Here is a 16,357-nt window from a genome sequence, read left to right as displayed (position 1 = left end):
GGTTCAAGTCTGGTGCTGGCAGTGTGCCAAGGGAGGCAACTCTTCAAGGCTTGATAGAACAAGTAGTGTTGTTACACAGCCTTAATCTAAAGCTAAACAAAGGTAAATTCACAAGCAATAAAACCAGAGAATGATGTGAACAATTGCCTCTGAATCTGGGTATCAGTATACAGTGTAATCATTTCAACACAACAATCCAAACAACCAGTTTTCTCTTAGCTCACCTGAAGGTAAAGTACAAGACAAAAGAGCAGATATTTTATTTCTGGAAATGTTTGCCACACTGTAAATTCTAACTGTGATGACAACAATAGATACACCTGGTCCTTTCCACAAGTCAGCATCGTATGGTGGTATATTCCTTACTGTTGAGCACCAAGTATCAGTGCTTATATTATTATTATGTTTTAATCATCATTTACTTGTTTGTCTTCATTTTGTTTTACCTGATTTCTTCGTAACATAACCCAAGTTGTCATGGATTATATCACATAATTATGTTTAATGCTTAGGAAAGTCTTGCATTTCAAATTCTGTCAACAATGTTTTTGTATTTATGTTTTGCACATTACTGTTGTGTTGCTAGTTGTTCAGTATGTTATTAATGAAACCCATAAATCCATAAATCGTGATGGAAATTTTGTCTTAATAATCAAAGGGAGAATAATCTACCACATTTATTCCACAGGGTTGTAACAGTTTGAATAAACTCATTAATGGAGGCAGTTGCGAAAATAGAAAAAAACATTAGTGGAACTTATGAAAGTAGAACTAGTGAATGAATATTGCATTCATGTTAGTATTTTTTTTATCTCCTGCAACAACGAAGTGTGTCCATCACACTTTGTCCGAAGCAGATCTCTTAAACTCTTTGTGATAACTTAACCAAATTTGGTACATATGTCAAGCATAATCCATAGATGTGCCTTTTGGGGTTTAGACCCAGATATGAATTTTATATTTTGCGGTTTCCATTGAAACGTGACTTAGGCTGTGACTATGAGGATGTCATCTTGCCTGAAGCAGATCTCCTAAACTATACATGCTAGCTTCATCAAACATGTTACACAGATCAAGCATGATCCATAGAGGTGCCAGATGCAAAATTATTTTTTGTGGTTTCCGTGGAAACGTGACTTAGGCTGTGACTATGAGGATGTCATCTTATTGCATTTCCATGGCAACAAGTTAGACTTCAACTGAATTTGGTGGTAGTGCTCCTTTAGTGCTCCACTATATACCGGGTACACTCCAAAACATTTGACGCAATCATTACTAGTAGACATATTCATAAAGAGTGTTTTGCCGTTGCGGGGGATAATGATGACTTTGTCTTCTTTTTGTGTTTGTATTCATTTGTGAATACATGTAATTATTTTTCTTTGTAATGTTCAAAATTTTATGTTTGATTGAACAATGTAATTTTCTGGTCTATTTGTTACAATGTTCTGAAAGTCTATCGGAGTAAGGGCGTACAATGTCATGCATTATGTTTTTTATACAGTTGTCTGCAGCATGTTATTTGGTCTAAAAACTGTTATTTTTCCTCACAAGATTTTAGTTGTTCAGTGGTTGTTGTTTTTTAAAAAAACACCTGAGAAATTCATGCTTTTTTGCAGAGACCATTTACCAATATATATGGTATCTGGTGTCTGTTTGTTTGTAAGAAGGTTTACCACAATGATGGCTGGTGCCTACATGCCAATTGGCTACACGATTTAGGCTACTATACACATTTATTGTGGAGATACTATGTCAAATTCAGCGTGTAAAAGATATAACCAGTGTTTGAAATAAGGCCTGTCCGACCGCCCGAGACGGGCTAGATTTCTGACGGACGGTCAAAATGTACTGCTAGCTAGCCCAATGGTCTGTTAAAGTTTTGGATGTTCCATACATCTGAGTAAAATCACCATATTTGGTCTGGTTGAATCCATTTTGGGCTGGTAACATTTTGAAGGTACACCAGCCCTGATGTCTGGCTGGAGTTTTGGCTTATTTCATACACTGATATAACTGAATAGTAATCAAGAACAGGATGTAAAACATGTTTCCTTCCCTTACTGATTAAATATTTTGGGAAAATTGTTGTTACTGTTACTGTTTTGATGACTCGCATCAGTATTTTCTTGGGAGTTTTCTCTGACCATTTGAGTATACACTATAAGCAATGGAGTGTTTCAAATAGTGGCATAATACTTCTATTATCTCATCACTGGTTTAAAATATGATATTTAACCAGAGGCAGAAATGGAATTTTAAGGGTTCCATAGGCCCTAAGACAGATAATGTAGGTGTGCTTTTGTGAAAATAGGTGTGAACATAGACATTTTTTGACAGATGCATGTATTATCTTCCCACGAACTATGTTATACTAAACAAGTTTTCCTATCATGTGCCGTTTCATTCAAACTTGCCACACCCATGCATGTTAAGCTGTGAGATCTGAGAGTGCTACCAATAAATAGTTTGATGACAGGGCTCCAGATAAGTTTTCAACATCAGGAGTATGTACTCCTTATTTTTTCTATATAGGAGTACTGGAAAATCTTAAGAGTACATTTAGAATACTGACTGGAATTTAATGTTGTATCACTAATCTTGTGTTTCGTTTCATATATGCACCACAACGTTGCTACTCTTGTGTAAACAGGTCAATAAACACTAATACAATACTTTTTCAGATAAATACGTCTGTAAACGATTCTAAGACCATACACCATTGCTGTGCTGCGTATCTGCTACGTTTTCTAAATTATTTCCTACCATATCGTGCATATTTTTTATCCGTACATACGCCAATACAGCACGTATCTGGAGCCCTGGATGGAGTTCAAAAATCGGTTTCGGGTGATTTGAGTTGGGTAAATTCATTGCTTTTTTCCATTAAGCCCTGGGGCCGTATTTATCAAACAACTAAGTTTTGACTTAAGAAAAAACTTAAGTTTCTTAAAACTGACTTAGCCAAGTCAAAAACTTAAGTTGGTATTCACAAACGGGCTAAGTCTGAAACTTAGCTAAGTCCGCCGACAAAAACTAAGTCGATTTCACCGAACGCGATCACGTGATCACTAGGGACTATCCCGGTTATTTTTAGCCTACCAGTGGAACTCTTTTTACTGAGAGACAAAAAAACATTCTCGGGGGAAATTCCCGGACAGCGCAGACGATACACGAACAGCATCGAATAGATACTATGGCGGATGAAATGAAGAAGAGGCGACCTAATTTCACAAAAAGAGGAGTGTCTGCTGCTAAGCGAGCTAGTTCGCGACCAACAGAGTGGTGCTTGAGGGCAAGTTTGGGCCTGGCATCACCTCCGTGGAAGCGACAGGAGGCGTGGCAGAATGCGTGTTCGAAGCTCCGATAGTCTAGTGGGTGTTCTGACGATGGATTCGTTTCACATTACCTGACTGATACAATCACACATTTACATACCCATGTCGTGGTCAATTGTTGTAGTTTGTTGGGTATTAATTCCCCTAAGACTTTCGGTACAAATTGCAAAACCACATACGTCATTTTACTGACATACTGAAATTACGGCAATATTAGGAAAGAATTAAATATTTTGAAAATGAATACTGCAGTACACGTCTCGTTTTTCTTTATATTATTGTCTAAATAAGCGCTCAAATGTACTTGATAACTAGTTCACGTGTAAAGTTTTTATGCACTGATTAAATAACTAAATGTAAATTGATGGGATTTTTCCCCATTTGATGTATTCTGTTTACATTGTAGATGATTACAGACACCCTAAATTCAAGCATCACACACAAGAGGACCAGGGATGAGGTGGAAAAAAAATGGAAGAACTTGAAGAGTTCATCCAAGAAGACCTATTCCAAGTTCAGGCAGCAAACCATTGCCACTGGTAAACATGATTATGGTTACAGTATTATTATTAGTTATCAAAATATAAGTGTCATAAAAGGTTACATAAATGATGTGATAATGTCAGAAAGTGGAAAAAAGAGTTTCACTCACAATATTTCCAGACCTACATTGTAAGTTCTTCTATATACTGAATATTTTCTACCAACATAAACCTATAATTAAACAATGCCATTAAGAAAGTGGTCAAATATAACATATGTTACACTTTCATAGTATTAAAGTGAAGTACAGATTCTAGTACTTCTGTTGGCTGGAATCCCATCTGGGACTTGAACCCATGCCCACAGAGTCAGGCACCTATCGCCAGCTGAGCGGGTTAGGCGGCTTACTTTGTGTGCTGGCGATTAAGTGCCTGACTCTGAGGGCATGGGCTCGATTCCCGGATACTCCAGCCAACAAAAGTACTAGAATCTGTACTTTACTAAGAAAGTGTAATGCCAAATATAACATGTTACAACAAAAACCTACTCTATTCCAGTGTTTCATCGTAAAGTGAGTACTTACCTCCTGGGTTTGTGATATATTTCTACATAAGGCCAGACCAATTTTATTTCTGTTTTTACAGCTCTGCCTGTCATATTTTTTCAAGAATAAGAAAAGAAACAAAAATTAATTTTCCCTGCTCAAAAACTAAAATCCTAATGTTTTTATTGGCCAAATATATACTTACAAGAAAATTTGTTTAGGTTGACTTTTGCCCCATATACACTTAAAAGATTGCCAAAAGTATAATACTTTGAGTATTTAGAAGGAATATTACTTTGCCTGGTGATTTATTTTTTTACCTCCTGCCTTTTGGTTTTCTGAGGACAAAAATCTGTGAAACAAGAAATAAGATTGGTCAGACCTAAGATAATCATATTTAAGCAATTAATCTACTTTTTTTTGCATTTACAGGAGGCGGACCACCTCCAACTCCGGTCAGTCCGGTCACAGATGCAGTTGTTGAGGCCATTGGGAGGGACAACGTAAGTCTTACGGGTATCTCAGACTCGTGTGATTCCACTGCCCTGCAACTGCTTGATGCCATCACTTCAAGAGAAAGGTACATGCCATATCCATTTTGATATTAATCCGTTTTATACAACACTAAAACCACTGCAATATTTTTTGTCAGGTTTCTCTAACAGCTGAGTCATTGATACCTTAGGCTAGGATTCATCTTGAACATCTGTGAAATGATGCAGCCGTAACATTTACTTTTTTCAATAGTATGTCTGTGAGATGAGTTTTACTACTTTTGACTGGAGTCTTTCTGTAGCTGATACATGATGAATCTAATATTCTATAATTATATTTTCCTAATATCTGAATCCTAATATATCCTTTGTAGTGGTTATAATTAATAAGGAATTTTCATATGAATTATTATTCCATGACAGAAGGTTCAGCTATCTGAAAATACTGAACTTACTCAGGCCTCCACTGTTGTTAAGCAGACAACACTCGACATTTGTCACTTAGTACTTCATCAGTTCATCTTGCCCTGCATGAATTACATGAAGTCCTACAGTTTGGGGGAAATTATAATTTACATTCTTTCCCAATCTGCCTGTCAGGGTCACTTGGTTTGAAATGACTGACATGACTCTGTTTGAACATAAAACACAAGGCTCGGGATATGGAAATATTATGAACATGTATTTCATTCTCTTATGTATTTTACAAATCATGATTTTGTTGTAGCCCAATCATGGTCAGTGACGAGGTCCAGGACATGGTGAACGTTTACCACCTGCCAGAGAAGACAGCCTGTCAGTGCCAGCATCAGCCTTCTGTGGACGCATTACAGAAAGAAAAACTGGAATTAGAGATTGAATGTTTGAAATTGAAAAGAGAGTATCTTAAGAGAAGAATTAATAAACTAGAAGAATAGATTGTACAGGCACTAATGACAGTATAGGGTATATACATTGTAATTATTAGGGACCTTTCAAAATTTAATGGTGTGTGTGTGTGTGTGTGTGTGTGTGTGTGTGCGCGCGTCTGTGTGTGATGATGATTTTAAGGAGTGGTCACCCATTTTGTTCTTTGGGGGTGGGGGTCAGTAACTGCTCAGATGTGCTAAGGGGGTCAGAAATTTGGTAAATAGTGAATATTAATTAATTTATGTTAAAAGACGTGAGTGGGTAAATGACCTTGTGCATGAAATGGTGGGGGGTGGCAAGTACTTTGTACTTAAATTTTAGGGGAGTCATTCACATTGTACATGCTTCTCCATGACAATCATCATTTCTTCCCCCCCCTAGAGACATAAATTATGAACGGTCCCTTAGAGGTCTTGCATTTAGGAATATGAAATTAATAATCGATGCATTTCTATGACTTTCATGATAGACTTTGGAAATACGTACATTAAAAGAAGCTGATCGCAAATTGTTCCCTGTATCTGGCTCCTGATGCTGTAGGAGCAATGGCTGGCAGACCTTGCATCTGTGCCCTCAGCTGTCCAGGTTGACCGCTGCTCCCACTTGGAGCTGGCATTGGGACATTCCTGTCCTTGCTGATATTATGCAGCACTGCACAAGCAATTATTACCTAGGGAAATATTAAAAAAACATAGTCAAGACACAACAAATGGTCAATAAATTTCTGTCAATTTAATTAAAAAGTAGGATGTTGAGGACTTATTGTATTTGACCAAGATAGTTTTGATACTCTATTTTAATTGATGTTCATTTCTTGTCAAATAATAGCATAATGAAATGTTAGTGAGAAAATCTCCCATGGAACTGATTTTAGTTGAATACCTAAACACTGGTATTCAGCAATTAATGTGGCCTTCATCCAAAAAAAAGTTATTTTGTCATTACCAATGTTTCTAGCATCAATATCTTTCCATGAATGCATTTCACATCTAATAATTTCTTGGTAAAATCCCTACCCTTACTAATCTGACACTAAGAGTATTTGATCCTGGCAATCTTCATGCTTTAATTTAGTAGCTATACAGAAAATGCAACGATTGAGATATTTGAATATATATCTTTTTCATTTCACAAAACATTTCACGTAAAATGTTCCTCTCTAAGGGTTCATAAACCTAGGATCACAGTATAAGTATACTCATATTTGATTGTCTAAACATCTTGAATATGATTCTTTTTAAATATGATTATTGAGATAACTAATTTTTATTACAGTTGAACTTTAGATTACAATAATTATCCGTCAATATTGAGTGAGGTGCTATTGACAGTAAGATCACATATATCTGACTTGTTCACCTTGTTTATGTTAGGACAGACTGAAAAAAGTGAAGACATTTGTACATTCTTGTTTGAGATTTGTTAATGTATTCATTAAATAAAAGTTATTGTTTATCTTAATAATTGTGTTGGTTTCTTTATCTACCTAATGCATATTAGGTCCTTAGGGTATTATTGGGGGACATATATGTGTTAAAATTATGATTTAACTTTAACTTCAATGGAGTCCACAGAAAAACATTCTTATAATGCTATACCTTGCAAGCCTTCTGTGGGGAAAGTCTGATTTCTCCATGTAGTACATGGAACCGCCGCTTTAGTTGTCCAATACCTCTTTCCACACAGTTTCTGGTTTTTTTATGTGATCTGAAAATTTGCAATAAATACAACTGGAATCACTAGATGATCATATAATATTTATGGGTGGCATGAAATCAAAATGGAGATATCATGATACACTTTACTTGCCCACAGGTATTGTTTCATTGATAAGTCACCCAAGATGCATTTACAACAAAAGAAGTAGACATTATGATTGTACGACATGTTGCCCGAATAATGCATTTAGCAAACATATGTAAGTCTTCCATTTCGTTTTATGTTGGATTGTATTTCACATAACCAAGGGAATCACTCTATTGGTTAGTACTTTCGAAGCTGACGAAGAAGAAATAGCAATTATACCTGTTGTAGTTTGTCTGTGATCCAGGAAGGGGCGCAAAAAATGGTGTTAAAATCCACCTCCGACATGGGTAGCCGCTGTCGCCAAGCAGATGACAACTTACGGGTAACTGGTTCCCCTCAAACATCCGACATAACCGGCTTGTTGTCAAGATGCGGAGTCATGTGTTGAGCCAGGCCAGCGTTAGCTCGATGTCAATGATCCGTCGCCGCTGTCAATCACTATCTGTGTATTAATACTGTGGTAGTGATGCCTGTTAATGAATTCATTCTCATTCACGGATGGGGCCTGAATTTGAACGTGAGTGCCATCAATGACACCTACTACACGGGGAAGTTTGCAGTCTGATAAAATCGGCGCTGGTGTCGTCTTATATCTTGGGCTTCGCGTGGGAAGGTGACAAATCACGGACCATACGCTGACTTGTGAGTGATTGAAGCGTTTGTTCGATGACTCTTGAGATGGTGGGTTGGCTCAGTCCATGGTCATCGCCATTGCACATCTGAAATTTGCCAGTGGCAAGATAACGAAAGTGACGAAAGCACTTTGGTAACATGGGACACTGCACAACTCCGATCGTTACGGGACTTAGATTGTGTTCTAGTAAATCACAGATATAAACAATACTGTTTCTGTCAAATCTGTACCTTTGTAACAGCTCATTATCATCTAATGTATGCAGAACTTCTCTTCTTTCATTAAATACTCTGGGAATAAGTGTGGCAGCCATTTTGTTTCACATGACTTAAGTCAAAAAGAGTTGATTTAAGCCTACCAAGATGAGTCTTAATAGTTAAGTCAAAAAATGACAAAACTTAAGTCTAAGTCTGTTGATAAATATGACTTAAGTTTTACCCCAAAACTTAAGTCGAAAAAATGTGAAAACTAAGTTTTTTAACTGACTTAAGTTTTTTTAATGACTTAAGTTGTTTGATAAATACGGCCCCTGGTGTGTATTACTTGAATAATTTTAGTCATGCAGCTAGGATATTGTAGAAAGCATTAATTCGATCACTGTTAGCTCATATTTTGCAATTTGCGTTTTTCGGTGTAAGTTTAATACTTGCACAGTATTTAAACTACTGGTCAAATACATTTGCAAATTTTAACTAGTGAAAATTAAAAATTGGTTGATAATGTTTAGTAAAGCTATCGTACCATAATTGTGCTCTTCTCCCATAACATACTGTTTGAGTATTCAGTATAAATTATCAAATTCAGAAGCACTTATATACTGTGTAATGGAATTATCATTGCTTAAATAAATCAGTGTCGATATGAAAGTAGTGTCTTTTTCTTGTAATGCTTATATTAAGTTAATTACAAATTTTACATCTTGCACAGGGTATGCACAGGCTTGAAAAACCTGAAATTTGAATGTTTTACCCTTAAAAATTCCGTAAATTCATTTAAGCCTTGAAAAGGCCTTATTTGCAGGTAGTTTGCCCAAAAGGCAATAATATATATTTAACTTTTCAAGTTATGACTTTACTGTAATAGAGAAAAGTGAAACATTAGAAGTTCCATGCAATGAAAATGTGTATTAATTAATCTCCATTGTGAAGCAAACTTTTCCCATCACAGGGATGTAGACAAGAGTTATTTCCCTTTGATGGTCATGATCAGTCCCATGTGTAATTGACCAAGCAAATGTTTGTTCAACTGCTTATGTTGTATATGTTTATCTAGGGCCTTAAATTATTTTTTTGTGCCTTGAATGGTCCAAAAAAGTCCTTGCATTTAATTCCTGATAATTTGTACCGGGTACTATGCAAAACCAGTCTTCATTATGCTGAAATACTGCAAGGATGAAAACAGAAAAGGTTTCTCATGACACCTATGTATCCAAGATGTCTTGCGTTTCACCTCAGTGACTAAAATTTGGTATCACTCAAACTCTCATCATGCTTATACAGCCAATTTTTGAGGGCCTTTTTAGTCTGTCTCACAGTCCCTGAACCACATTATTTTCTCTAATGCCTAGCCCTCGCTGCAATGCTTAAGTCCTAAATGAAGCAAGTCTAGGTTTTCCCAGGAATCTCCCAAATCAGTGGGGCTCCATTTCAATTTAAATGGGTTTATTTGTTCCTATCAGAATTATATATATTCAGGAACTAAGCGTTAGTGTAAAGGTCATTCACAAGTTAGACAAAACTGAAATATGCCTGTGAAATTTCAAGAACTCAATGGCCCTAGTCGAAGGCAACACGGCAAGATGACTTTACCACTAAAAGTGCAATTTATTATTTTCTCGGTTTCCATGGAAACGATTCGGACTTAGTCTCAAAATGGATGGGTGGGTTTCGTTTCCAGAGCACAACTGGAAAACTTTCAGCAAAACTTGGCAGATATATGAGACAGATCCTTAAGTGGTGCCTTTTGCTATTTACAGATTTTTGTGATTTATACTTTTTTTTGTTTTCATGGAAACGATTCGGACTTAGTCCCAAAAGGGAGGGGTGGGTTTCGTTTCTGGAGCACAACTGGAAAACTTCATAGTATCGTTCAGCAAAACTTGGCAGATATGTGAGGCAGATCCCAAAGTGGTGCCTTTTGCTATTTGCATATTTTTATCCCCCCTGCATGTAATGCGGGGGGGGGGTGTGGGGGGGGGGGATTATAGTCGACGCCTCATCTGTCTGTAATCATTTTGTTTCCGGAGCATAACTGCAAAACCCTTCAATATATTTCAACAGAACTTGGTAGATATATCAAACAGAACGTAAAGTGATTTCCCCTTTGCTATTTACAGATTTTTGGCATTTTTATTTTTCTTGGTTTCCATGGCAACGTTTCGGACTTAGTCTAAAAAAGGAGGGATTGGTTTTGTTTCCAGAGCACAACTCAAAAACCGTTCAATGTTTTTCAACAAAACTTGGTAGGTATATCAAACAGAACCTAAAGTGGTGCCTTTTGTTGTTTGCAGATTTTTGTCATTTTTCATTTTCTTGATTTCCATGGAAACAAGTTGAACTTAATCTCAAAAGGGAGTGGTGACCTATGTTTCCGGAGCAGAGCTCGAAAACAGTTTTATATCTTTTTTCAGGACTTGGTAGATATATATCAAACATAAGCTAAAGTGGTGCCTTTTGCTATTTACAAATTTTTGTCATTTTTTTTTCTCATGATTTCCATGGAAACGATTTGGACTTACTTTAAAAAAAAGTCAAGCTGGACTTTAAGTAACTGTCAGATGATTTGTTCTTTCAAATATGTGGGGGCCGGGGAGATATGTGGTACATGGGAGCACGTTCCATGGATTACTTAACACAAATACTTACTTTGAAGAAGATATTAATTACATTATTAGTTTGATGCAGAGGAGACCAGATTGTTGTTGTTTCAGCAACAGCTTTTGTTGCTTCAGTTAAGGATGTCCCATTCACAAAACATCTATCCTGGGAGTGCACACCCTGTGCAGCGTTCAGTTATCACAAGAGCTGCTGATGATAAAGACAGACCAGCAGGCGCTGAAGGGGGAGCATCAAGCACTGGAGCTTCCACTGAGCATCATGGGCTTCAAGGTAAATTTCTACAGTCATCAGTATGTTGTTACAAACATTGTCCTTTTTACTCACTTTTCCTTATATATGGAAGTGTAAGAGGTCGACTGAAGTCTAGAATGCTTGAGGCTCTGGCATTACCACCGTGGCTATACTCATATTTCATTAAGAAAAAAGTTTGTTCTTGTTTTCATTTTTTTAAAGTATGCCCTGCTTTCTTTGTGTCTCTGTGATTTTCTTATTATTTGCTTGTCACCGTCCATTAGACCATGTGTTAACGCTGATGCAATTGGTGTATGAATATGTGGCAGGCATTTGCAGAACACGAATTCCTGCATCCTATATGCATAAAATTTGACAAAGCACTCAACAAAATTTATTAGCGCATCCACATGGACGTTGAAAAAGTCCAAATACTTTTTGTTGAAATTCCAATCAAGTGAAAAAAAGGTTATCGCTGAGTTTGCTACTAGCTTGGTTATAGTATCATTTGCTATTTAATTACAGTAACAATGCCATGATCATGTTACACAATACAAATAACAGTAATAGTAATAATATTTAAGTGTCTAGGACCCCCATTTTGTTGTCCAGAACCCCTGAAAATTAAGGGTATGAGTCCAAGGGACCCTCAAATACAAGACTTCAGGTAAATCCCTGATGTGGACACCATTTCAGCAGTTTAGTAAACCTTGTTTGTTTTTAGTAACCTGATACATTCTGTGGCTAGTTCCATATCAACAAGGATTTTTGGAGTGGAATGTGTCATACTAATTACTGGATATCACTCTTTCTGCTGCTGAGAGATTATAAAAGATAGGGACGTTTCTAATATTTGGCCTAGGACTATATACTTGAAACTTAATATATTGTGTGCTTGAAGGTGAGTAACTCTCTAACAGGTCGACCTCTACAGGTATGACACCATAAGTGAGCTCAGAGTTCCCCTTATTATCCCCCGCAACGCGTCCGTCCTTCTGTGCACATTTGTCTTTTCCGGAGCAGAACTCTAAAACAGTTCACTATTTCTTCACCAAACTTGGTACATAGATAGATCTGGTGGTGTACTGGTGCCTTTTGGTAGTTTTGAATTCTGAATAAAATATTTTTGGCGTTTCCGTGGCAACAAGTTTGACTGAGCCTGAAATTGGTGGTAGTGCCCTTTTCCAGAGCTGAACTCTAAAACCGTTCACTATTTCTTCACCAAACTTGGCACATAGATAGATCTGGTGGTGTACTGGTGCCTTTTGGTAGTTTTGGAATTCTGAATAAAATATTTTTGGCTTTTCCGTGGCAACAAGTTTGACTTAGCCTGAAATTGGTGGTAGTGCTCTTTTCCGGAGCAGAACTCTAAAAACCGTTCACTATTTCTTCACCAAACTTGGCACATAGATAGATCTGGTGGTGTACTGGTGCCTTTTGGTAGTTTTGGAATTCTGAATAAAATATTTTTGGCTTTTCCGTGGCAACAAGTTTGACTTAGCCTGAAATTGGTGGTAGTGCTCTTTTCCGGAGCAGAACTCTAAAACCGTTCACTATTTCTTCACCAAACTTGGCACATAGATAGATCTGGTGGTGTACTGGTGCCTTTTGGTAGTTTTGGAATTCTGAATAAAATATTTTTGGCTTTTCCGTGGCAACAAGTTTGACTTAGCCTGAAATTAGTGATAGTGCTCTTTTACGGAGCTGAACTTTAAAAACCTTTCAATACTCTCCTTCCACTTTTCTATATACACACCTAAATATTTGACATAATCATAACTCGTAGACATGATCATGAAGAGTATTTTGCCATTGCGGGGGATATTGATGACTTTGTCTTCTTGTATTTACCACTGTAACAGCTGTACTGGTAGCACATCTATAATGTTCCAGGGTCTTATGCAATTGTATCTGAAAGTCCTACTTTGGTTGATACTGAGACGTACGGTACATATGATCTTGCAATTGTGACCTCCACATAAACAAATTTGAAAACTTTTTGTTGCATTTCTGCAGAACTATTACAGTTATCCCAAAAAATCTTTGCAAGACTCACTGCTCTTTTATTGGTATCATGGTCATGGAAGGATGACAAATCATATCCCTTAACGTTATAAAGGATAGGAATATGAATGGGAACGGATGATGATTATTCGTAGAATGGCATTATCGTCAGTTCTATCAGTTGTAGTTTTTGGCGAAGCAGTAGTAGGTATGTTGATCAGAAACATAGTAATGAATCTATATTTAAAATGAATCTAAGGGTGAGTTGAGAAACATGGGAACAAGCACAGAGAGACGATAATGTGTACAAAGAAAATTTCTTTTCTTCTGTATTGAATCATAGTAGTCTGAACTTTTGCATGTATATTTCTCCTTTTGAAGACATTATTCTTTAAGTTATTATAATGTAGTGATAATTTTGAGTCCTCTGTCTTTATGAAGAAACACATTCAGTATGATTACTGAAAACACCTTTAGTTACCTTATATTACCGTAGATAAGCCGACTTACGAGGACCAAACAAAGCACTCTGTAGAAGGAGGCCAGATTATCTACAGGTTACACTTTTGATGAACGTTTTAACTGGTGGTAAAAAAATAACATTGTTTCGCTTCGCATGAACAATAGGAGAAAACAACTTTGTCAGTGAAGATGTCAAATTTGCAGTTAAACATCTCTAGACAAGTTTATGTACCTTTTCAGTTTTCAGGGTTCGAAATCGATATATAAATTCTGCACCAGTGCAGGTGAAAATTGTCTTGTGCAGCCTATATCTCTTACCGGACTGCACCAGGCGCAGCTTGAAAAAAATCGTATTACATTCGAAGAATAATTTAAAAAATCGATTACTAAAACGTTTGATACGTTAGCGATACGTAAACAGTGGTTTACTTCCGCGTTGACAAAAATAGACTTGACCTAAATAGGGGCTTCATTTGCATATTCATCATGACAATGACCCAATCACAAACGCTTTCTCGAGTTTTTCCTACATCATTGTTGCTAACAGCCAATGAAAAGATTCAAAGGTCGTAACTTTATTGTCCTCGGATATTTCCATGAGGACTCGTTTGCACTCGTTTTTAACCTCGGAAAAAAACGTTATCGCTTAGTAACGAAGTCTTCCGGCCTCATGTCAGCTGTCACAAGTGTGTTCAACAGCGAAAATGTCTGGACCGGCGGTGCAATAAAAAAACTTCAATTTCTTCGCTAAAAAGACACTTTCAGACAGAAAAGAAAGTGATGTTGATCAAGCAAGTGATAGAAGTGCGAAACCTGCGCCAAGCCGATCGAAGATTAAGGAAAAACCTGAAACAGAAATTGCTAACGCTGTTTCTGAAGGTGAGAAAGTTGTGGCAAATATGCAAGAAAACCTTGCCAAGCGTTTTGACATTAAAGTCTCAGCAGGATCATCTGTACTGAATCCAGATGAATGGCCAAGTGACCCAGATGTTCTCAGGACATATGGTGACAGTGAAGTAACAGAAATATTCACACATTTTCAAGCCCCCCCCCTGACAAGAAAGGGATATATTGTTTGGAAAATGTTCTCCTACAGTGGGCTGGTGCTAAAAAGAAAATTCTGAAGATGAAAAGTGTTGAGGCAACATTATCGTTCCTTGCTGTATGGCAAAAGATGGCCCTGTTGCAAGAATATGGTGATCTTATGGCACTTGTGACGATCATCATTTCCCTCCCAGTCAATAGTGCCATCTGTGAGAGGGGATTCTCACTTATGAAGCGTGTTAAAACAGACTGGAGATCTAAACTAACGTCAGACAGTCTGACAGACTTGATGTCACTCAAGCTAAATGGTCCAGCTCTGAAAGACTTTAATGCTGATGGACCAGTAAGTCTTTGGTTAAGTAAAAGGTTCCCAAGCCAGCCGTATGGGAAGAGAAAACCCCTACCTAGTGACAGTGACTCTGCAGCATGGTCAAGTGATGATAGTAATGATGACTTGGATGACTGAGTGAGTAAATCTACTAATGCTAGTATGTAGCAATAATGTGACTTACCATACTAAGAGTTTCAAGACTTAACAATGATACCATGATGCACTTAATAGACTATGATATTAGTGCATCAAAACATTTTCTCCTTTTCATGCTAAGTTGTTCAGCTTTCTTTCACATGAATAAAAACTAAACAAGTGTATTTAATAGTTATTTTTAATTATACAAACTCATAAAATGGAACACATTAACGTGACCACTGAGGGTGCAGTCTGAGTCTCTTTGGTGCAGTCTGGTATAAACACTCAACTGCACTTGGTGCAGGTACTGAAAAAAGCCGAATTCGTACCCTGGTTTTAATTTGTTTTTGCTAGGCATTGTATTATGTGCAGGGATTAAGATTACCAGGTGTACATGACTGTTGACTACAAAGCCAGGTGAGCTTACATTCCAAGGCAATATTTTTGCATCAAATACTATGGCAGTTTAGTGAAAAACAAGCCAATATGAGAATTATTAAATTAAGTTTCCACAAACACATAGTGAATGAGTATGGTTTTACGAGCTTTAGCAATATTCCAGTAACATCATGGATGGTGACACCAGAAATGGGGTTCACACATTGTTCCCATGTGGGGAACTGAATCTGGGTCTTTAGCATGAGGAGCAGATGCTTTAACCACTAGGCTACCCCACCGCCCCTCACAAACACATAGATGGTAGGTGTGACATTGTAGTTAAAACATGGTTTGGGGTTGAAAATAGAAGACCTGAGTGTTTTCATCTAACTTACAAACCATCTAAAAGCCAGAAATTCAGAAAGAATAAGCAGACATCAGGATATGATAAAGTGAAACAATGTCACGTAATAAACAAATTTGACAAAGAGAATGACCAAATGCAGCATGCAGAAAACCAGCTCTGAACACCCTATTGAGAATGAATAAACTTGTGGAAAAAACAGTCAGTGACATTAAACATGATATGTGAGGTTACTCATTCAATTCACATCATGGATTTTTCATTTGAATTGTTTTTATTTTTAACCAGTCAAAATCAACATTAGATGCAAGGGCTGTTTGTTCAATGAACTGTAAAGGCTACATGAGCAGAAGGAAATAG

General features: G+C 37.1%; 2 protein-coding genes and 1 long non-coding RNA gene across 3 annotated transcripts in view; 2 read left to right on the top strand and 1 right to left on the bottom strand.

Annotated features, from left to right (window-relative positions):
* The window catches only part of LOC124265413, a 43,787-nt gene that overhangs the window by 815 nt on the left and 26,615 nt on the right, over nt 1-16,357 (top strand). Inside the window, exon 2 of the mRNA XM_046700192.1 lies at nt 11,159-11,315. Within this exon, the coding sequence (XP_046556148.1) occupies nt 11,165-11,315 (151 nt within the window). The 5' untranslated portion in view covers nt 11,159-11,164. The remainder of the gene's footprint in view (nt 1-11,158; nt 11,316-16,357) is intronic.
* Nucleotides 3,434-5,902, top strand: LOC124265414. Its single transcript, XM_046700207.1, has 3 exons — nt 3,434-3,877; nt 4,798-4,945; nt 5,587-5,902. The coding sequence occupies exons 1-3, from the start codon at nt 3,745-3,747 to the stop codon at nt 5,774-5,776; spliced, it is 471 nt and encodes a 156-aa protein (XP_046556163.1). The 5' UTR covers nt 3,434-3,744; the 3' UTR covers nt 5,777-5,902.
* Nucleotides 5,521-7,355, bottom strand: LOC124265422. Its single transcript, XR_006895451.1, has 2 exons — nt 6,255-7,355; nt 5,521-5,675 (listed from the first exon to the last, which is right to left on the bottom strand). It is a non-coding gene; the product is annotated as an uncharacterized LOC124265422 (long non-coding RNA).

Source organism: Haliotis rubra, unplaced genomic scaffold (genome assembly GCF_003918875.1).
Source record: "Haliotis rubra isolate DU_JTF1 unplaced genomic scaffold, ASM391887v1 Scf1212, whole genome shotgun sequence".
NCBI lineage: Eukaryota > Metazoa > Mollusca > Gastropoda > Lepetellida > Haliotidae > Haliotis > Haliotis rubra.
Note: the sequence above shows the minus strand (reverse complement) of the source record. Positions and strands in the feature narration are given on the sequence as shown.

What these genes read in the sequence shown, in the direction of transcription:
- LOC124265414 (XM_046700207.1), top strand. Translation starts at nt 3,745, where the DNA reads ATGATTACAGACACCCTAAATTCAAGCATCACACACAAGAGGACCAGG. An exon ending in GCAGCAAACCATTGCCACTG is followed by an intron (nt 3,878 to 4,797) that starts GTAAACATGATT and finishes TTGCATTTACAG; the next exon opens with GAGGCGGACCACCTCCAACT. An exon ending in GCCATCACTTCAAGAGAAAG is followed by an intron (nt 4,946 to 5,586) that starts GTACATGCCATA and finishes ATTTTGTTGTAG; the next exon opens with CCCAATCATGGTCAGTGACG.